Source organism: Hyaena hyaena, unplaced genomic scaffold (genome assembly GCF_003009895.1).
Source record: "Hyaena hyaena isolate Hyena2069 unplaced genomic scaffold, ASM300989v1 scaffold_761, whole genome shotgun sequence".
Taxonomy (NCBI): Eukaryota; Metazoa; Chordata; class Mammalia; order Carnivora; family Hyaenidae; genus Hyaena; species Hyaena hyaena.
The window spans coordinates 249,702-273,616 of record NW_024081393.1 but is presented as its reverse complement, the minus strand read 5'-3'; the positions used below and the strand labels follow the sequence as shown (position 1 = coordinate 273,616).

The 23,915-nt window shown below is 36.0% G+C and overlaps 1 protein-coding gene across 7 annotated transcripts in view; it reads left to right on the top strand.

Annotated features, from left to right (window-relative positions):
• Nucleotides 1-23,915, top strand: part of CACNA2D1 (calcium voltage-gated channel auxiliary subunit alpha2delta 1) — a 482,620-nt gene that overhangs the window by 388,906 nt on the left and 69,799 nt on the right. For all 7 annotated transcript variants that reach the window (XM_039218422.1, XM_039218421.1, XM_039218419.1 and 4 more), the window contains exons 11-12: nt 7,258-7,416; nt 12,290-12,394. In XM_039218422.1, coding sequence (XP_039074353.1) covers nt 7,258-7,416; nt 12,290-12,394 — 264 coding nt within the window. The remainder of the gene's footprint in view (nt 1-7,257; nt 7,417-12,289; nt 12,395-23,915) is intronic.

Genomic DNA, 23,915 nt, shown 5'->3' with positions numbered 1-23,915 from the left:
AAAACCATAGGCTTGGTGAAGATTAAATGAATTAATGAATGTAAAGTGTTTATCCTGGCTAAACAGTTGTGATTCTCAATATAAACTGGCTGGTAGTTTTTATTAGTAATATTAAAATAAGAAGTTGGTGAAATAAGGGAAATAGTAAAGGCATAAAAAAATCTAGAAATTAATTGCATATATTCATTATAAATAAAAATAAGACAATTCACAAGATTATGTGAAAATTAATATAAGAAAAAGTTTTACATTGTTAGCCATCAAGAAAATTCAAGTAATTAAAAGAATGAAATAATCTTTGTGCTTAGGATTTTGCAAATAAAAATGAATGTATTGATGAAAGTGGAGTGAGACTTTTATAGACATCCTACAAATGAGCACAAAATTTCTGGAAGTTAATTTGGCAATAGCTAAAGAACTTGAAAATCATTCTTAACTGAGAATATTATGTGCATATGTGTTTGGATAAATGTTATCAGCTATTTCTCTAAGTTTTAGGATAACCATTTTGTTGCCTTATAATATTTCCAGTTTCTAAATTTCCTGTGAAAATAAGAAAATCAAAATAAATATATTTAATAGGAATAAAACTTAACCAAGATTTTGAAGATCACACCCTCCTTTCACTTTGCTTTTATTTTCCTTCATCGCCCTCTGGTGTCCAAAATGTGTATAGCTTCTCATACTATGTAAAGGCTTGATACACAAAATCATATTGTTTATTTAATTTAGATAATTTATCTAAATTAATAATCCTGTATAATATAATTTGCTACATAAATTATTTATTATACTTAGAGTATATAAATAAGTTAACTCGTATTTTATAATTACAAGAGTTACCCATATTTCAAAGTAGCCTGGTCTGGATTTGAGGTGGGTTTTTTGTTGTTTATTTATTTTGAGAGAGAGAGAATGAGTGCAAGTGGGGTGGGGGCAGGAGGAGAGAGGGGCAGGGGAGAGAGAATCCCAAGCTGACTTCACGCTCAGTGTGGAGCCTGATGCGGGGCTTGATCACACAACTGTTAAGGTCATAACCTGAGCTAAAACCAAGACTTAGACACTTATCCGACTGAGCCACCAAGGTGCCCCTAATATTTACTATTTCTAGAGGAAAACTACTTGAGCCCAATAACTATTTCAAAGGTAGACCTGGTGTGCTGTGAAGATGTGTTCTAATACCCCACAAGGGTACCATTTGTAGGCAAGTTTGCTTTCCAGGAACTTGATGCTTCTTTGACTTACAATGTGTTTCAAGGAAATGCCAACATTTTGTCATCTTTATCCAGAGTGGATTCAGTGAACAGCAGAGTTCCATCTCTCAGGAATATTTTGTGAAATGATTTCGTACTTAGCAAAGTACATGAGAACAAAAATACTGTCTTTATAAAACCAAGAGTTTAAATTACTTCATTTGAGAAGTTAGTAATTTATTTCGGCTCGGAAAGTATCTTTTACTTTGATGTGTGTACTTGACTATGATATTTAATAGGAAGGTTCTTTGAAAGCAGTGAAATTTACTGTTGATGGTTATCTCAGAGACTGTTTCAAATATTAAGTTAATGTTTGAAGAATACCTATATTGTCCTGTTAGTGAACTTAATTTAAAACTCACTAAAACTGGTATTGTTTATCATTAATCTAGGAATCTGTTCTGATTGGAGAATTGACCACACTAGTGTTTATACTGAAATTATTTTTAAAGGATAGAGTTGCACTTGATTTAACATCTACTTTGTGTTAGGCTCTATGATACATGTTTTAGGCACATCTTCGTTTGGGTATCTGAATAGTGTCTATTTGGACAGAATATTTATATTTATGAATATGCAAATCTAAGAACATATTGTAGAGCTAAAATATAATTTCTACAATTAGAAATCTATAACTTGGATTTTTAAATGTTCATTTTTGAGAGAAAATGTGAGCAGGGAGGAGCAGAAAGAGGAAGACAGAGGATCCAAAGTGGGCTCCATGCTGACAGCGGAGAGTCCAATGTGGGGCTCAAACTCACAAACCACGAGATCATGACCTAAGCTGAAGTAGGCCACTTAACTGACTGAGCCACCCAGGCACTCCTATAACTTGATTTTGATCAACATTTAACACTGTCTTCTAATGGAACTCCATAGTTATACTCATTAAATATTTATAGCATACTATCATCGCCAAGTACTGATTGAAATGGTGGGATGGCTATTTTCTTTGACTATGTGAGCTTCTAATCCAAAGGAACAGTCTATCAGGATATCATACAAAGAAATAGGATATTTTAAGTGTGTTGTGTTCTGGAAAGAAGAGATCCATCTAACCCTAGGAGAGGTTACAATGAGGTGGTTTGATCTAGTCAGGGAAGGTCAGGAAAGCTGTTTGTAAAGAACAACTGTTGAGGTAAGTGCAACAGCCAAATGAGGAAGAGAAGAAAAGTGTTGCAGGCAGAGGAACAGATTATAGATAGGAAGGAGGAGAGGAAAGAATGTTCATTTGTTGGAACAGAGATACAAAGTCCCACTGGATTTATACCCCATACGCTCCCTGTGACCCACTTGTCTTTCTCGGCATGCTAGCAGCGGTGTTCTCAGCGATTCTAATAAGCAACTTACTCAGCTGAATTTTCTGGAATTGAGAAAGGAATCAGTGTGACGTTAGTTTGGATTTTGGACTCTGTAGGATTTGTTAAATATACATTTTTTTAAAAAGCGTTTTCTTAATAGATGACAAAAGCTGGCCTCCTTAAATCCATTTTTGTTCACAATATACAATTTCGAAGCTTTGTAATACTGTATTATTGAACTTTGCCCTAAGGCTTTAATATATGTATATGATTTATGTATGAAACATGTGGCTTATAAATTGAAGTCCAGGCACATGTTACCAAAGACTGCAGTTTCAGCTTGTGAAAATAAACCTACTCTTTTTGTCTGTTCTGAAAGCAGATGAGTGTAAGGTGTCTGAAATATACACTTGGCTAATTTAGAACTTTTAAACTTTCTCATCCCTTTCCTAGGAAAGTAAGATTTGCTATGGGGACTTACACTTTGTAAGCTATTCATTTCTCTGAATTATTTATGAATTTTATTATGAGTATAATCATAGACTTTCTGTTGCACACCACTGAATTTGTATTTAATGAATTGAATTTACATTTAATCAGTTTGTTAAAGTGACTTAATGAGATGCTTCGTTCTTCTGTGTTAAAAGCAGTTCAAGGCCAACCGAAAGACTCAGGGCAGTACGTTATTTAGTGTTCACTTTCTGCATAACTTGTAATTTTTTCATGATTCATCATTTAACTAAATCAGTTAATAACATTCCTATAACCATTTATAATAATTCCATAAAGTCAGACATTTTACTGTTAATGTACTGGCAAACTTTTTTTTTGTTTTTTAACTTTCTAACGTGGGAATTCTCACATTCATTTATTTTCAAAAAAGAATGTGCAGGGTAAGATTGTGTCACGTTATCAAAGAATGGAATAAAAGAGGCAGTAGAATTTGGATCTGAAGATACTAAGTTTTCAACATTTGCATTTATGGAAAACAGCAAAGAAATATATTGGAGCTTTCCCCTCATATATATGGTGTGCCTGAAAGTATTGTTCAAAGTAAAAATGAGAAAGAACTCAAAATATTTATCTGTGCAGGACACTTTCCTTCTTGTTTTATCTCCACTCTCTCCGAACCTTTCATCTCCTCCTTACTTTATCTTTCTTTTAATGTTTATTTATTTTTGAGGTGGGGGAGGGGAGAGAGAGACACAGAGAGAGAGAGAGACAGAGAGAGAGAGAAAGAACATGAGCAGGGGAGGGGCTGAGAGAAAGGAAGACAGAGGCTGAGGCAGGCTCCAGGCTGCGCTGTGCGCACCTGGGCCTGACCTGGGGCTAGAAATCAAGAAACAGGAGATCAGGACCTAAGCTGAAGTCTGCCGCTTAACCAACAGTGCTACCCAGGAGTGCCCTCCCTTTCTTTATCCTGATTGCTTTGCTGTTCGGGGTCTTTACTTGTTCCATACAAATTTTAGAATTATTTGTTCTAGCTCAATGAAGAATGCTGGTAGGGATTATATTGAATACGTAGATTGCTTTGGGTAGTATCAGCATTTTAACAGTAATTTTTCTTCCAATCCATGAGCATGGAATGCTTTTCCATTTTTTGTGTGCCGTTTTCAATGTCTTTCATAAGCTTTCTATAGTTTTCAGCGTATAGATTTTTCACCTCTTTGGTTAGGTTTATTCCTAGGTATTTTATGGGTTTTGGTGCAATTGTAAATGGTATCGATTCCTTGATTTCTCTTTCTGTTATATCATTAGTATCGTGTCATGTGTGAAGAGTGAAAATTTGACTTCTTCCTTGCCGATTTGGATGAAACTCATTTCTTTGTGTTGCGTGATTGCTGAGTATAGGACTTCCAACAATATGTTGCCTAACAGTGGTGAGAGTGGACATCCCTGTGATGTTCCTGACCTTCAGGGGAAAGCTCTCAGTTTTTCATCATGAAGAATGATATTAGCAATGGGTCTTTCATATATGGCTTTTATGATCATGATGTATGATCCTTTTAACCCTACTTTCTTAAGGGTTTTTATAAAGAAATATCTTGCTTTTTGTCAGATGCTTTCTCTGCATCTATTGAAAGGACCATGTGGTTCTTGTCCTTTCTTTTATTGATGTGATGAATCACATTGATTGATTTATGGATATTGAACCAGTCCTACATCCCAGATATAAATTCCACTTAATTGTGGTGAATAATTCTTTTAATGTATTGTTGGATCCATTTGGCAAGTATCTTGTTGAGAACTTTTGCATCCATAGTTGTCAGGGAAATTGACCTTTGGTTCTCCTTTTTAGTGGGGCCTTTGTCTAGCTTGGGAATAATTGTATATGAGGTTTTAAGCCAAATTTCTATGCTTAAGCTATCATCTTTTTTTTTTTTTTTTTTTTAATCTTTAGCCAAAGATTTCTTTTGAGCCTCACACTTTGAATGTTGTGAACACTCATCCTCCCTTGAGCTTTGCACTTCTCTGGTCTCTTTCCCGAATACCCTTGAACCTATCACTCCTGCAGCCCTCCACCATCGCGATGCCCAAGTCAGACACCTGCATGGCATTTGTGGCGCTACTCTCTTCCTCAGTTACATACCCAGTCCGCCACCATATGCTGTGGATTCTTCTCCAAAATAGATCTGCAGCCCCTCCTTTTCTGACCATCTCCACAAAAAAAGAGCCCCTTATTATGTTCAGCCAGGTTACTATGATAGTCTTCTAATAATTTCCCCTCCTTTACATTTTGCTCACCTTAAATCTATTTCCCAAACAGCAGCTCAGATGATCTCTTAAAATTTTACATTAAATTATTTTGTTTGTGGCTTAAAATCTGTGACTTTCCATTTGGCAGAAAAGAAAATGCCAATTCTTCAGCATTTCTGTTAGTTCCTGAATGATCTAGCCCGGCCTCCCTCCCTCCCTGAACTCCTTTAATGTCCTTGTCCTCGCTCATATGTGACTGAACTAAACTCTCCTTCATATATGCCTAAAAGTCTTCTCCCTGCTCCCCACATCATAGCTTTACATTGTTGTTCTTTTGGCCTTCCTCCGTAGCTTTAAATGAAACATTTCTCTGGAATCATAGGAAATGTCATTTCTCACAGGAGTTTTCCCCTGACTGCTCATAGTGCACGCTAGAGCCCACTCATGATATTGTCTCCTAGGAAATAATATTTTATTGCTTTACAGAATGAATCCTAATGTATTGCAATATATTAAGAGGCTCTATAAGAATAGTTAAAATCCCCGCCTCTGTGTCACACCCCTCATCTGATACTGTCTCTTATTTGCTCTGTGACAATGGGCAAGTTATTTAACCTCCCAGGGCCTAAGTTTCCTCATGAATAGTAATAATACATATCTTGTAGGGCATTTTCAAAGAGGAAATGATTAATATTTGTAGAGTAAATGCAGTGCAAGTCAGACACCATATATGTGCTTACATGTGTGTGTGTATATATATATGTTTGTGCATAATGTACTAAATGCCCAAAGGCACAAAACCATCACCTGCAATAATTCTTGACATATAACAGGCTGATAGTAAACATGAGCTTATTGAATTAATGGAATATGCACTGCACCTTATAATTACACTTCAATGATTTCCAAGGAAAAAAGGAATGATCCATTACATTTATAAAAATATGTGATCAGTTACAAAATTTATATTTTGGTTTGTTATCCACCTATTAAAATGATGTAATTATATGTTTTTAAGAATATCTTCAGCATTCTATCTGGTCACCCCCCTCCCTTCTAGCACGTATGGTTTTATTATTATTCTCATTTTGCAGATGTGACTCTTGACCCCAGGAATCTCAGTGGCTCATAAAAATAGCAGAGTTCATAAATGATAGGATGATCCCACTTACCTCAGTGCTCTGGATCTCACTGCAATACTCCTGGTGTTCTCATGCTCTCTTGGAAATGCCCTGTGAACTCTGTGAATACTTTTTATGGGGTTGGTGATACTAATTTGGTTAGTATTTCAATTTTCACTTTGGGACAGGTGTCGAAGTTTACGTTCTCTCCTCCTGTAGCATCCTTGCTGTTTAGGGACTTGCCACTTAGAGCAATACCTGTCTGCAAGGGCCTGCTGGCCCTTAGCCTTGCCTCCATGATTCGACCACATTCTGTATATAAGCTGCAAAGTGATCATTCTAAAAGGCCACCCATTGTTCCTGATTCTTTCAGATTACTTCCCTGCCTTCACCCCGGTGGAAAGATTCTACCATCGCTTTTCACAATTACTAAACCTCTGTTCTTGTCGATGGGTGAAATATTTTCCCACCAGCTTTTCCGTATGAGAGGCAAGCAAATGGCCATTTTTCCTTGAATCTGCTCCCTATCATTTCTGGATTCTGATGACATTCCATTGATTGTTGTTGGTTTTTTTCCCTCCATCTAAATGCTTGGCTATTTGAGAGCTGCAAGGAACCTTACATAATTCAAGTCCCAAAATTATAATCGGAGAAACTAAGCTTCATGAAGGTGAGTGACAGGCTCAGGGTGACAGTAGAAGAGAGGGAGCTTAGATGAAAATTGCTATTTGATCCTCAGCACACTCCGGTTACCAATTCACTCATTTTTCTTTATGAAAAAGAAAGCAGTGCAACTGGATTGGGATGTAGAAGTCACAAAAGCAACTAAAATTAGATGATTGATTTTCACATTCATTTGTATATTTACTTTTGTGTCTTTCACAGTTTAACAGCAATGCCCAGGATGTGAGCTGTTTTCAGCACCTTGTCCAAGCCAATGTAAGAAATAAGAAAGTGCTGAAAGATGCAGTGAATAACATCACAGCAAAAGGAATCACAGACTATAAGAAAGGCTTTAGTTTTGCTTTCGAACAGCTGCTTAATGTAAGTATCCATACCTTCCCCTTTTCTCTTTTATTACTGAATCATAGCCTATGAATTTCAGTATGCTGGTAGTTACTACTACCAGTAACTATCAGTTACATAACTGCTGTTTTTCTTTTATTTAAAAAGCAGATGTGTCCAGGCAGTAGAAATCGTTGAACTACTTTTATTTTTAAATCCAGAGCCCAAAGGCATGCAAAGTGTAGACATTCTCTTCTTTGTAGATCTTTTCTTCCATCATCTTTGTGAACTGTGTTTCAAAGAGAAACATTCATATGATGATTATTTAATTTTGCCCACGCACTCCAAACTTAGTTGGCATATTTAGAATATCATTTTTTTTCTTATCTCAATTGGTACTTTATTTATGTGGAAACTTGTGTTTTTCAGTCATCCAATGGTTGGTAAAAATGTTTTAGTTTTAAACATCTTTTTTGGTTCTTAAAGTTGTTTCTTAATGCCCCAGAAGGTCCAAATGACAGACATTAGGATGAGTAGGGTATAAGTTCATAGCAGGAATTCCTTCCTCCATGAACATCCTTCCCTCACCAGATCACCCATCCATGTCTCCACTTAGAGTCTCAGACTCTGGCATGCCTTCTGCCTGCCCCACATCAGAGCACATACCTCACGCTGTGGACTGGGGTTTTTAAGTGGCCATGTTGTCTGTTCTGTTTTGAACTCTTCGAGGGCAGGAGTCGTCGTTCAGTTTTTTATCTCTCACGAAGCACTATTACCGCAACGGTTGAGAGTGTGGACCTAACCTTTCTATACCTTGGTTTCCTCACTTTCACCATGGTGTGTACAGCAGAGGGGGCTGTAGACAGGATTGTCCAGAGAACCCGACATGCAGCAAACCTCATGTGAGTGTGGGTTGTTGGCTTGGTATTGGAGTCAGGCTCATTATTCCTATAATGAATGGCTAGCGCATGTCTGGTACAGAGTCAGCTCATAATTCATACCTTATTTGCTGAGTCACTGAATAGGCCCTTAAATGCAGTCTTGTCTGCAGGTCGGACTTTGGCGTTCCATCAGTAAGGCTTCTGAAACGGTTTTAGAGATGTCTGATTGCTCATCTCCTCCATTTGTTCCTTCAGCCATTATTTATTGTATACCTCACAATTTGCTGTCACATTGCTAGTGCTAGAATTGTAGAAGTAACCAAGGCTGTCTGATCTCCAGAGGTCCAGCATGACCTGGTAAGTCATCATTCCTGGTGCACTGCCATGCTGCTGTTACAGGGCAGTCACGGTGTGTTTACTTGAACGTTACTGAGGCGGGGTTCAGCTTACCCGAGGGAGGTCAGGAAAGTGGGGCATTTCTTTGAAAACAGGGTTTTTGAAGAATGAGTAGAATTAGGTAGGTAGATGAGAGAGGGAAAACCTCTTGAGATAAAAAGAAGAACATGGACAGAGCCACAGGCGTATACGACAGTGTGGCACCCTGAAAAATTGGCAGGTGGTTTGGCATGGCTGGGACATAGCAATGTGGGAGCTGCAAGGCAAATAAAAAGGCCACGAGGTATCAGTTAATGAGGTGTTAGGAGCAAATGAAAAGTTGATAATATGAGAATGACATGGTCTAACAAGTGCTCTAAGTTAAACTGTTGTAGAAATCCTGGTGTTGCAGTAAAGGCAAAGAAATGTTAAGCAGAGTGATGTGGGGACTAATCAGCTAGTTCTCTGGACTAGAACGCTAGGTAGCTGGTAACACAGCAATCTAGGTAGAGGTATGTGAGGGTAGGAATAGCTCCCTTTCAGATACGTCGGCTTTGAGGTGGTGGTGATACTTATTAGATAGCGTTAGACAAGCAAGTAAGGAGACAGAAAAGCAAAGTAGTTCAGTGTTGCAGTTTTGAGGGGAATTACCTTTGGTAAAATGCATTTGCTTATGAAATGATGTATGTTGGCTCATAGAAGGATGAAAACTCAGAACTTTGAAATTCAAGTGTAATTGACCAATAGATTAAAACGTATTCTTTCCCTAGTAAAGAAATGCAAGTTTGTGGAGTTTTTGCAGAGAAGTTCTTTTTCCTTTGAGGCAGCCAAGGTTGTGGCATTTTAATTGCTCTTCTTGGTATTGTTAATTTGCCTCACTTCTTCGTTCCCTCCTATTCAGGTTTCAGTTGTGAAATGATAAGGAGTCTCAAGCCTAATGTACTATTTCAGAGGCAGTCTCATTAGAGAGGCCACTTTAACTCCCAGATTTGTTACTAGTTGCTGATAAAATATGATTTAACTCCTTTTGGCCTCTCGTACTGCCTCCACAATTGTAAATTATTTTTAATATGTTCTCAGTTATTCCTGAAGCCAGTCTCATATGGTCTGCTTTCCATGTCTCCCTCACGTATCGCAGTTCTTCATTTTCCCAGATGTCATGCCTTGCCTTATTCAGAGTTGAAGCATATTTTGTTACCTCTTTCATATATTTCTAGTTTTCTTACTGCACAGTGTTTGTCCTCAAAAGGTCTATTATGGAGATCCCTGAAGCAAGTATAAAATAGAATTAAATGTATCATTTATGCCACAATATACTTTAAATTCAGATTTGAATTAGTTCTCAGGTGCATTTCATGAAACATTACAAATATACGGAATGCAGTTTTCAAAAAAAATATTTATTAAGTATGTGTATTATAGAAGCTGTGCTGTATACTGGCCACACAGTGATACAAGGATATTCAAGGAGACACATAACATAATTTGTTATGAAATCACAAAATTAATTACCAACTCTACCAACTGCCATTTTGTTGAAATAGTCAAGGTCTTTCCTTTACTTAATTTGTTACAAACCAGTAACATATAGTTGTTATGGCCAAGTGATTCTTTAGATAATTGCACGTCCTCTGACCAGTTGCTGACTTTGCTGGACCACGTGACTACCAAGGAGGCTCCTCCTGGGAAAAATCATGTTGAAAACAAAACATTTCTTCATTCTGCCTTTTGTGTATGTCCTAATCGCTGTCTCTGGTGTGAGACATTACTATTTTAATTCCACAAATGACAGGCAAGACCCAGTGTCCTTACCTACCCTGCTGTTTGTGTTCAGTAACAATAATACCAACATTACTGCCAAAAATGAAACCAAATCCTAATGAGAATCTTTAATCACTTTTATGAAACAGTCTTTTATGTACATGTCATTTTGCCTATCTCATATATGTAGGTAACACAAAATCATCAAAGAAATTAATTTTAGTTCAGGGATTTCAACACCTTTCACGAAAGCATTTTGATGATAAAATATGAAACTTTTTGTATAGTCCAATTTTCAGATGGCTTTCTTTAAATTAGCAACTATGCTTGAATGTGACAAATTATATTAGTACTTGAGTTTTCATAATACTTGATTTAAAGCTTTAACTGCCGATGTTCTAATGGCCTAGATAATGAGATGACATATGAAACAGGATCTTTTCATCAATAGAACATAATATTATCGTGACTAACTTTTACAACAGGAAATGAGATTTATCTTCTTTGAAAAGTAAGATACAGTTTTTTAACAAGCCTAAAGACCACAGGAGAATTAATGACTTCTTTTAAAATTAGTAATCATTTAAAGTCCAGTTCTTTGTTACTCACAATCACCTGTGGCTGTTGAGACTTGAGGTGCACCTGGTTTGGATTGAAATATGTTATAAGCATAAAATACACACCAGAATTTGAAGAGTTACTGTGAAAGAAAAAACACGTATATTATCTGAATAATTTCCATATGGATTCCATGTTCAATTGATAATATTTTTGGGTGACTGGGTTAAATAAAATATATTAGTAGAATTAATTTCAGATTTTTAGTGTGGCTATTAAAATATTAAAATGACAAATTGTGCTTGTATTATACCTCCGTTCAGTGTTACTGAGCTGGAAGCTTGACATTTCCAAAGAAGCTGAGCATTTGTAAAGCAGTGAAATCTTTTATTCTCAACACTTTTGCAAACACATTTCACAACAGTAGAAGCTTGAGATGATAATTTCAGACCTCAGAGAACTCCAGCTTTCTAAATTAGTTGTTCATCTTAGTGGCCCTTTGGTGCTAATCACTGTTTTCCTATGTCTGACTCTTTGGGAACCTTAAGGTTTAAGGGAGGAATTACCATTGGACTTGAGTCTTTGAGGATTCGAATATGTGTGGCAGGTTGAGAGAGGATAGCAGGATATTCTGGAATTAGGCATTTACAAAAGAGTGCTGGGTGTTAGGGATCAACTAGGAGTTTGCAATTTTACAGCAGGAAAGTGAATAAAATACGGAGAAGGAGGAGGACAGGGAGCAAAAACGTTTGTCAGTGGATTGAAAATGTATGTGGAAGGGTATGCACATTTTTCATTAATAGTATTTATTTGTTTCTGGTACAAATTATAGGGGCATAAAATTGACATAACCGTTAATTTAAAATCCATTTGTTAATCAACCCCTGAGAGGCTATTATATGCTCCGCTCTTCACGATCAGAAAAGACAAAACTTCATGCCCTTATGGCATTTACATTCAATCAGGGGCAGCCAACAGAACACAAACGAATAAAATACATTGAATGTACCTAAGACAATGTAAAATGCTATGAAGAAAAATACAGCCTGGGAGAGAGAGTGCCATTTAGAACAAGTTTCAGTAAAGCCTTTACCGATAGGTGACATTTGATCAAAGACCCAAAGGAAGTGAGACCCATGGATATTTGAGGGGTTTGAGAGGCCCTTGGTAGAGATAGGCCTGGCCTGACCCAGGAACTGGGTATACTTTGGAGAATACTTACTGAACAGATTCTGCACCCTTAACTTTCATTCTGTTCATGCTCTTTCCATATTGCTTGATAGCCTTTACCTTTTGTGTGTGTGAATGATACCCCTTTTTTAAAATTTTATTTACAGTATAATGTTTCTAGAGCCAACTGCAATAAGATTATTATGCTGTTCACGGATGGAGGCGAAGAGAGAGCCCAGGAGATATTCGCCAAATACAACAAAGACAAAAAAGTGAGTGCGGTTTTATAGTATTTTCTTTCGTTTGAGTATCAGTGTATGTGGTTTTTATAGAGACTGTGAGGGAGGGTCAGTAAGAGGGGAAATTAGCATGCTGATTATAAATTCATATGGATCATAGATTATAAACCATTGATTGAATTATAAAATCATTCTGCATAATACTATTTATGTGACCCATAACTACCTTATGTCTAATTTATTAATAAAATAATTTGGACCTCTAGAAACCTCTTTGATTCTTATGTATAAGTTCTGTATGAGAAAATGTTGTAGGAAGAGCATAACCAGGAGAGAATGGAAAAAGAGGAACAGTTTAAGCTTTTCTCGGAAAAATTTGTGATCATTTAATTATTAAAGATGATAGTAATACTCAGACTTCCTGCATATGCCTAAAAATTATCTTTCTACATTCATGCATTATTCTGTATATTTCCAAAGGAAGTAATTTATAACAGCAAAAATTGCACCCTCATTTGAAAATCATTTTTATTTTGTCAACAGTAAAACAGTAAAATATATATATTTTACCAGCAAAATGGGTTTATTCAGGAATAGCAGAAGAATTCCAACTCAGGACATGTAAGCTATGCCAAGCCATAGGCATAGAAGGCGAACTCTGTAGAAAAAAAGAGGAAGTTGAGGGGGGGCTGCTTTGAGCCACAGTCCATTAGAGGAAAGCCAGTGTTCAGGGTGGTGATCATTTCTCCTTGGCTGGTTGAGATATTCTGTTATTGGCTGAGCTCCTTCCTGGGCAAAGAGAAATTCTTTCTCCTGCTGGAGTGGGAAAGTGGGCTGCTTTGGTTGCAAATGCAAAGCACAGGGGCGCCTGGGTGGCTCAGTTGGTTAAGCGTCTGACTTCGGCTCAGGTCATGATCTCACGGTTCGTGGGTTCGAGCCCCGCGTCGGGCTCTGTGCTGACTGCCAGCTCAGAGCCTGGAGCCTGTTTCAGTCTGTGATTCCCTCTCTCTCTGACCCTCCCCTTCTCACGCTGCCTCTCTCTCTCTCTCTCTCGGAAATAAATAAAACATTAAAAATTTAAAAAAACATGCAAAGTACTTCTTCTTGGAATCTACCACTGATGAGGGGTGATAGAGCCTGAGACCTCCCCCTTCCCCTTCTGGCTTCCCAACGCCATTTTTAAGGAAGTGTCCTTTATTCATTTTTACATGCTCAATAGGATATTTTAGACAAATTCTTTAATATGCATAATGTTTTAAAAGTATGCAGTTTCAGTAAGCAACAAAGAATGGAAGGACAAGCATTTTGAGGTTGTAATATATTTGTTTCAGTGATTATGTGACTGCAGAAGGAAATATCGTAAGGAGACCTAACTATTTTGAATGTTCATCTGTGTACCTAAAGCTGCTGATATTGTGGAGGATATTGACTGTAACTCTCTTACTCACAATTCTACCATCAGCTTATATCAAGTTTCTGACTCACTCTTCATATTTGATAAGAGAATCATTCTTGATTTTCTAGAATGCTAAGGATCCATTGAAAAATGATAAATTATAAGCTGCTTTTTGTGTTTCAAGAATTCCAACAGATATTACACATTTATCCAGAACTCTCTCTTAAGTAAAATGCCAGTTTGCTTTGCTTTTAATTGCAATCTGCACCATTTGGAGAGGTGTGGCTCCTCATGATCTTTAGCAGATTGTTTTATATGTCTTTGAGGAATTAAAAGGAGAGAGGAAAAAGATGAATTAATAGATTCAGATAATTTTGCAGATACAACATTGTGAATAATTAGGTACAGTATTGATGAAAATCTTTGAAATTCTTTGAAATATTCTAGCCTCTATGTGATTGGAATACTGTTGAAGAATTGAAAACATATACACACATACAATTTCAAATTCACCATAAATCTTTTTAGTACTCAACTTGTTGAATACTAACTATGCTATAATTATGTTGTGACGGAAGTTTCATCCATAGGTTAAGGTTTTTTTTTCTTTTTTTCCCCTAAATATTTAGCAATTTTAATTGTACCAAGAAACCATTTCTTCTGAAAAAGTTAATAAATTGAACCATTAACCAAATACTTTCAGATAATAACTTGATGTTATAAATAGTTCTTTCGAAGAAAGTATCAGAATTAAAAGAAATGGGAAGATCCATGTGCATTAATCCAAGGAATAATGTCTGTTGTTACCTTACATAGTAACTTCTCATTTTTCAAAATTCAGGGTAATCCTCATTCCCTCTCCCCCTGGAGCATGTCCCTGACACCCCCTCCCCTTCAGACTTGTTTGGCTGTTTGTGCTCTGATCCCACACCACACTGTATGAGTCCTACATGTCCCTTACACTGTATTCCCCACATGGGAGATCTCCTGGTCCCCTGCCTGGATTATTCGATCCCACAAGACTGGGCCTGTGTTTTGTTTAAATCTGAATATTCATCTTACTTAAATGTTCTAAATAATTCTAACATTACCAAGTTTAAAGAACTCAAATAAAATGAATTTAGTCCAAAATTCAACTGTATCTCAAAGTTCTAGTTAATCTTACTCTAATCATTTGGAAGCAACTTTTTAGCATTTTAAACTTAGTCATAATTTTAAGAATATGATTTTATGATAGAAGTATATAAATACAAGCCCCACCATTTATATCACTTTTAAATGGATACAAGTTTAGATAAATCATCTTTTATTTTATTAATGTATCATTCAAACCTACCATCAGGAATCTTACTTATTTCAGGATATTTTTCTTCTTTCAAAATGGAAGAATTTCCACTTTAAATTAATGTAATTTTCATCTAAACTTGTAATTTTTTTTTCTTCTTTCAAAACTGTATTTGTGTCCAGACAATAACACGTCTTGGGGGCTATCATCAGGTGTGTTTTTTTCTTGTTTTAATACAAGAAGATTTATATCATCAGGAAAGCAATAGTTTTTGCCCTCTACAATCACAAATGGTTTAGTTGAATAAGTGAAGAATTCACTAGTTTAAAGCCATTTTTCCTTCCTTACATCCTAAAAAAAGTCCAATCTAAATATTAATATCTTGAAACACTGCTTCTCATCCCTTTCCCCTTTTATAAGAACTTAACTTCTAAACAAAAGCATTTTGTGACATACTAAACCACATGATAAGCGATTCATTTCACATTCACTTTTGTGAAACTAATGAATCTGGGCTTATGCAACAAACCTGCTGTTTGCTCACATATTGACTTCTGTGCTTTGTGGACACATACTTTTCTTAAGGGCACACACCTTTATTAATGCCAAAGCAACTTTGAAAATTAATTAATGCTTACACTCTGCAATATTTAAATGTTATTTGTACCTAACATAAAAATTAAGATGTTCTTGGTATTGATACTTTATTGTTTCTGTGATTCGTTTATTTTTTTAATTTTTTTTTAATGTTTTATTTATTTCTAGGAGAGAGAGAGAGAGAGAGACAGCGTGAGCAGGGGAGGGTCAGAGAGAGAGGGAGTCACAAACTGAAGCAGGCTTCAGGCTCTGAACTGGCAGTCAGCACAGAGCCCGACGCGGGGCTCGAACCCACGAACCGCGAGATCATGACCTAAGCGAAAGTCGGACGCTTAACCGACTAAGCCACCCAGGCGCCCTTGTTTCTGTGATTCTAATTTCAGTGGCTGAAACAATGTTTTGTTGATAAGGACACTTATACATAGATGCTTACCTAAATACACAGATATATCCGTACATAAATTTATACCTATTTTTAATTTTTTTTAATTTTTTAATGTTAATTTATTTTTGAGAGAGAGAAAAAGAGAAGAGCATGTACAGGGGAGGGGCAGAGAGAAAGGGAGATGCAGATTCCGAAGGAGGCTCCAGGCTCCAAGCAGTCAGTACAGAGCCTGATCCGGGGCTTGACCTCACAAACTGAGAGATCATAACCTGAGCTGAAGCCAGATGCCTAGCTGACTGAGCCACCCAGATGCCCCTGTATTTATTTTAAATGGGCATCCCCTCTGTCCATTGTATCTCCAGTAACAAGAGATCGTGTGTGCTACTGTGGCATGAGATTTCTTACATAAATTTCTATAAATAAAAGCCAACAGGTGGTTGAGAAGTACGTGAGGGATGAGGAAAGAGTAATCTCAATATAAAACACTTTTTTCTAAAATCTTTGCAAATTTTCTGAGAAATATTGGGAGAAAAATTAAGACCATCAAGTCGAGGTCAACTTGTTTAGATATGAACACAGGTATGGCTGCATATACATATGTAGAGAGAGAAACAATATATATGTGTGTGTATATATGTATGTATACATGTAAATACATATGTGTATATATATTATATATGTATATTTTTAAGGTTGGAAAAGCTAATTCATTACTCTATGTTATAGGTTAGTAAAGAGACACGCAGGGAAAGCTTACAGATACAAAACAGAAAAATAATCGATGGAGATTCTTGAAAGAGGAGGGATAGATAGATACAGATCATAGCTTCCTGAACTGAACAAGTAGTAATTACATTTATAGCAAAATTGCTGTCCTGCAATTCTTACGAGCTTTACTTTGAAGCGTAATGGCTTTCCACATTTTCTAACGTGGGAAAACTTTATTAAACAAAAGGAAAATTCATCTGTTGGTATTTACATGTTACGTATCCACTAACAGTGAAAACAGATGATGGCAAATGATCACTTTCAAGTCAGTTAGACCTTTGAGTGTATTTTTCTTTGGTCAAGACAACATTTTACATAGTTACTTGCTTACGCTCAGGGCATATGTGTGCATGTAGTATGTATATGTACCCACTAAAAATAGCGTGTTTATGTACACATTTGAGGACCTCTTTGTACGTTCTCCTCCTTCTTCAGAATTCCCTACCTTTCAACCACCCACCCACCCAGTCTTAAAGACTCACAGCCCACAGAAACTGATATGGAAGATAATTGTCTATCTTTGTCATGTAAGGGTGTACATGACACAGAAGATCAGTTTTTTTGCCATAAGCAAAAATCCCACAGACATCTCTGCCAAAAGGATTTTCTTTGCCAAATATTTTTACCTTATAAGTAAATGGCCACAAGGCAATTTTGCCATAAAAGATAAAAATAATTTATTGGCAGTTTGACTTGACAGTTTGTTTTTTTTCACACGGGTTGATAGTTTGGTTTCTTTCTCCATCAATGCGTGCATGCAGCATTGTTAGATTATCCTCTGTATTTCTGTACTACATAACTGTTAGCCCTCATGGTGGTATGTATGGTGACACAGAGTTTTGAACCCACATTTCCTGTAGAACTTTAAAAATGTCTATCAATGGATATGTGCCAGTATGCCAAGAACAGACAATGCAGAAGGCTTTCACAACACACACACACACACACACACACACACGCGCACGCGCGCGCGAATACAAACTCAGTGACAATTATGAATCCTAGTACTTGGGAACTGAGATCTCTTAATGAAGGAATATATTTTAGCAAAAAATGAAAGAAAGTATAACTCCGAAAGAAGAGACAAGTGAACAAGCAAAAGAATGCAAAACAAGTATCACACAATGAATGAATCACTTTGAAGACATTTGAAGACAGTGCTAAGGTTAACCCACAAAATATTTTGTATTATGTGAAATAAATTCTTTTAAATTTTGTTACTCATTTTCCACCTTTCATTATGTCTTTTTAAACGAATGACCCTCTTTTATATTTCATGATTTTATCTTTTATGGTGAAATTGCCTTAAAGCCAATACTTAGCCATAAAATGTTTGCATTGAAATTGCTTGCGGCAAAGATGTTTGTGGTGATAGTATCTAGAACCATATATGACAGACCAATCCCATACCTGCATAATTAATATTTGTTGCATAATAAACCTATCACTCATAGTTTCACTAGCCACGTTATTTTTCAAATGGCCAGTGTGCAAAAATAAAATTTGGTAGATTTAGAAAATGCTTTCAATATTCCTAAAAATTCTGTATGTGATTATAACTTCATTTTAAAACATGTCCTTTAAAACAAAGTTGCTTTGTGTTTTCAAAAATATCAAAATTACAATGTCAGAAAGTTTGATGAGCTTTAAAAGAAAAATCTGAAAACTAGTCTTGGAATTCTACCTTTTTCCCCAAGCCTTTTGCTTGACATCAACGTGGCTGTTGAATGCTTCATTTACATTCATTTTTCATCCGGATGACATTAGAAATCATTGAGAGCAACCCAGCTAGGTGTGATGAGGTGCATCCGGAGAGCTGATGAATGAGGCTGCAGATACACAGCACAATTTAATGAGGCCAAAAGGTTTAAGAATTAGAACAGAATGTTTGGATTCTTTCGAAACTTATTACTCTTGGGAATTAATCTACCTGATTATAGATAGGTACAGCTTTAAAACTGAGTCCATGCTAATCTCCTCACACAGCTGTTTCGTATTAAAATGCATTCACTTTATAATCTTTACCTGCAGCAATGCCATTCCTTGGGGTTCACCCATGTGTACGACACTTCCTTAAAATTGGTGCCAAAACTTAAATGAACTCTATCATAAAGTCCAAACAAATGAATAAAGGAAAGTGAAACCAGACACAGAGTTGAAAGATAATTCCCAGGCCTAGCAAAATTAAAGATATTTGATTTTCTGTGGAATAGCAAAAAGATTGGTTAGCAGTGCAAACTTAAGATTGTCTAGCCAGTTAGAAAATAGTCCTCTGATGCCTAGCTTACTTCTCAGAGTTAATCGAAAAATGCAAAAGCGTCAAATATGTCTAACATGACAATTTCAAAATAACCAGTAAATTGAAGATGAAGAAACGGAAAATAGGATGGATGGGTTTCAGAATAAGGCATCACTGTAAATTTTAACAGCCTGACAACAGATGCATTGCTACTTTTTTTAGTTATTTAAAAAATGATTAACAAAATCTCTATTTTTCTGTCAGCTCTATAGTAAAATAAATAATCTGTAGCCCACAAAAATCGAAACCCAGCTACAAATTATGGAATCTGCATATGTATTTTACATAGTAACAGGAAAAATTGTCAGTTAATTTTTCAGCAGATGGTAAGGAGAGTATTTGCTACCTTTTCTACTGTCATTGCCTGGCTTCTCCATCAGGCAAGAATGAGGCCTTTGGAAGCAATGTTTAAATATATGCGACATTCAGATTTGTAAACTACGTAATGCTGTGTAACAAATTCACTGCTTCTAAAAAGTTTCGTTTTAGATATTTTGCCACTTTCAACAGATAGCAAGAGTTTTTCAGCTTTAGAATAGGAAATATACCTTTGTTCAAAAAACCAAATGTGTTATTTATGCCGGAGTTATTGTAGAGCTGATAACAGGAATTACCAGTAACATTGGCCTTCCAAAGAGAGAGATTATCCACTTCACAGTCCTGTGTGTGTGTGTGTGTGTGTGTGTGTGTGTGTGTGTGTGTGTTCCTCTCAGATTTATTTACATTTGTTTCTCATAGCATAAGATTAATGTTGACACTTATTCCCTGAACTAAGGAAAATATTATTAGACACATTCTCTTCAGGTGTGAGGAGACTACTATCAAACATTTTACAGAATCCTTAACTTAATATCTAAAATCTAATGAAGAATGGTAGTTGAGTGTTACATGAAGCACAAAGTATATAAAAAGACATAGAGAAAATACACTTCAATTAATCTCTGGATAGAATTGTATCACCTAGAATCAGGATGGCCCTTCGTGTTAAATAGATAGACCTAAACAGGATGCCTTTCTGCTTTTCTGAAGCTGCTTTCCTCTCAGATTAAGAATTCCAGTTACCATAGATCTCTTCAGACATCTTAGCGGTTAGCCCTAGAGCACTCCCTTTCCCACATACCCCTTTATCATTCTGTGTTCAACACCATCTTTCCTCTTTGTTTTCATTCTCTCAGGTTACCATTTTTGATTATTTATTTATCTGCTCTCTTATCTTGAACTTCCCTCTGTGTGAAGGATTTGTTCTAATAAATAACACAGAACAACTTGAAAAAAAAAAAAAGCAGGGACAGCCTGGGCAGCTCAGTCCATTGAGCATCCGACTCTTAATTTCAGCTCAGGTCATAATCCAAGGGTTGTGGGATTGAGCCCCTTGTCAAGCTCTGCCCTGAGTAGATTCTCTCTCAGATTCTCTCTCTGTGTTTTCTGTCCCTCCCTCCACTGGTGCGTGCGCTCTCTCTCTCTCTCTCTCAAATAAAATTTAAAAAAGAAAAGCAAAATGCAGTAGTCATGGGTTTTCTATAGATGACCTAAAAGAAACAAGCAGTTATTTCTGTCACATCTTACATCTGGGTGCATAACATAGGTACATACCTGGGGATTATGTTGCTATTTTGAATTTATTGATGGCAAGTACAGTGAATCATCCTAACATTATCAGATTATGAGGTGAGCTTGAAGCTCTATGAAGTAGGGGCTATGTTGATTTGTAAAAGTACCTTTGGATCCTTTGAGGCTAGCACAGTGCTTGATGCATGGTAGTTGCTAAATACTTACTGATATGTTGGGCATGTCCATAAATACATGATTAATATGCTCTTAAGGTGAACTATAAAAAAGTAAAAAATGCAAGAAAAACTTAGTAGCTTTACGTTTTTTAAAAAAATAATCATTTAGGGCCACCTAGGTTGCTCAGTCAGTTAAGAGGCAGACTTTTGATTTTGGCTCAGGTAATACTCTCAGAGTTAGTGAGATCCATCCTGGGGTCTGGCTCTGCACTGTCAGTGCAGAGACTGTTTGGGAATCTCTCTCTTCTCTCCACCCCCACCCCTTCCCTGCTCATGATTTCTCTCTTTCCAAAATAAATAAACCTAAAAAGTTTAAAAATAAAGGATAATCATCCCAACAATGTTTACCTCTATATAATTGGAATGTGAAGCAGAATTGGTGTTTCACTCTTGCAGTCATCATCTTATAAGTAGGGAGGTTTAAGTTTGTTTAAAAATGATTGTATCAATGGCATCATCATTGCTGTTGTCTTCATCATCTTCTTCATTACGATGAAGTTCATTCGTAGTTAATATTGATTGAACTTATAATTTTCCATGTAACATTAAAGCTTTGTACATATCGTTTCATTTACAAAGGGAATAATCATATGATTAAAAATATTTTTATTGCCATTATCATCCTCTCCAGTTTGGAAATAAGAAAACCAGAATTTGAGAAGTTAAATAACTTGTTGAAAGTCATACAGCTACCAAATGGCAGAGTCAAGAATTTAATGATCTACAGTCCACCTTTCATAACCTCATGTGGACCGCGCTTGGCTGGTCATCTGTCTCTTTCTCCTGGGCAGCCCTGTGGCTGTGCCAATCATCAATGCCCACCCAGGAGCCTTCCATGTAGTCAGACTTTCCCACGAAGGGACACACTTTTCACGGCATTAAGAGGTTAAGATGGATTAAACTCAGCCATCAAAACTGCAGGCTGCAAGTAGCTTTCAGATCGTTGGGCTTTATAAAATAAATTAAGTGTGAAAGGTGAATTTGGACACTTTTATTTATTTCATAATGCTATAAAACTAGGGATGTGGGTTATTCGAATGCTCAGGATTCTGGTACACTTGTGAATTATGGAAACCGCTGTAGAATTTTCTCCTAAACTTTTCAGACCAATCTAGTATTTTTATAGGCTTCATGCCAAAAATTTTAGTACACACAGTAAATTAATAAAACCCATTTCTGACATCATTTTTCTAACATGTTTCAATAGCTGAAGTTTTTATTTTAGTTTTATTGGCCTCTTTTCTTCATAGTCTCGTTTCCATTATTCCTTGGAGATTTGCCTATTGTAAATTAAACTTGAACTCTGGGTAACTGATAATTGTTGAGGTGACAGTTTCCAGTAACTGGGTTCTGCTGGGAAACAAGAAATTCCTATGGCTTTTTAAAATAGGTTGACCCTGTGGCTTTGGAAAAATCTTAATTGAAGACAAGTATTTTAGTCTTCAGCAAACAAAACAAAACAGATTAGCAGAAGTCCAAAATTGTAGGATAAAGTTATAAAACAGTTGTATATTATTAAAAAATTAATAATATATTTTATGTTTGTTAAAATAATAATTTAATAATATTAAAATAGTATATTTTAAATATATTCCAAATTTGCTGTTATTTAAAGTTTTCTCTGATCAAGTAGGTCAGGCTTGACATATCAACATAGACTGTGGGAGTTACAGTAGTCTGTTCAGAGAAAGCTTGGTTTTTAAAGCAACTGAAGGCAAAATTATATCAATTTGCAAATGGTTACAATGCTTGACTTTTCAGAATCTTATGTGTAACTTTATTAACTATGCCCTCAAATTACTATTACTTTTTTGAATGTGCTTATGTAATTAAGCATGAGTCAAGACTCATGAGAAATATTTCATTCCCCAAGCATCATAGAGTACATAAAAGTTATGTGTATTAAGTATATTTTGCCTTAAGAAGTTTGCTGAACTTCATTGAACAAACCAGCATAACATGAAATAAAAAGATTAAGAATTTTACATGACAAAAGCATAACGAAACTGCCCAAATTTTTAATATGCAAGCTGAGTACCAACATAGTTTGGGCTCTGTGTTACAACAGATTTAATTTGAATAACACCAAAGCCTGTCTTAGATCCATATAGTAGGAAGTTGAAACTACTCATTTATTTCAGCTTTCTTTTTTTTGTTTAATAATTATTTTTGTTTATATATAAGGTACTTTAATAGATACATTACTGTTCCAGCCCAATCAAGTATTTATCCAGTACCACCTTCCCATGTCATTTCTCTTAAGGACCTGATCTTCAGCATCATGAAAAGCATTTTTAAGCCCATTTATGACTGCATATACTTCATACATGACTCTCAAAGAAGCAAACATTTTGAAACATGAGCTTAACTAAAATCATCCAGATTAGTGAAGGAACATTTCACACATTTCCTAGCAATATTTCAGTTAGAAAGTATGCATTTGTTACATGACTCTAGTAGTGTGATCATGAATGTACTGCCAGGCATGAGTAAAGAATTTTTTCCTCCACGAAAGTTGACTTTGCCTAGATGTAGGTATGGCTTAAAGGAAGTCATTTGCTTGAGACTTTTGATGAAATATTTAGCTTGTGTGACTACACATTAAGAACTTCAAATTACTTTATTTGTCATTTATTTGTTTTTACATAAGACCATGCAAATGCTAGTAAGAAAAGAACCCTAAAAATAAACATCTTGGAGAATATGATTTAATTTTTACATTGTGCCTATTTCAAGGAAGTACTCCTTTGTTCTCTTTCCTCTAACTTATAGCCAAACAAGAACATTTGAAGAAGTGGAAAGTATCAGATGAATGAAGGGATAGCAATCATCTCAGTAAATTCGGCACTGGGAATTTTAGAGTTACTTTATTCATTACTCCACAGGGTGGCAGTAATATAGCACAGACTAGGAAGAATAAAACCATTTAAAATTCTAAGTAGAAAGTTAGGGCGCAAACATAGTCTTCTAAATTTCACCAGTTTATTGTGAACATGCACTATAACATGTATACTGCACGTGTTTATGAAATCAGTGA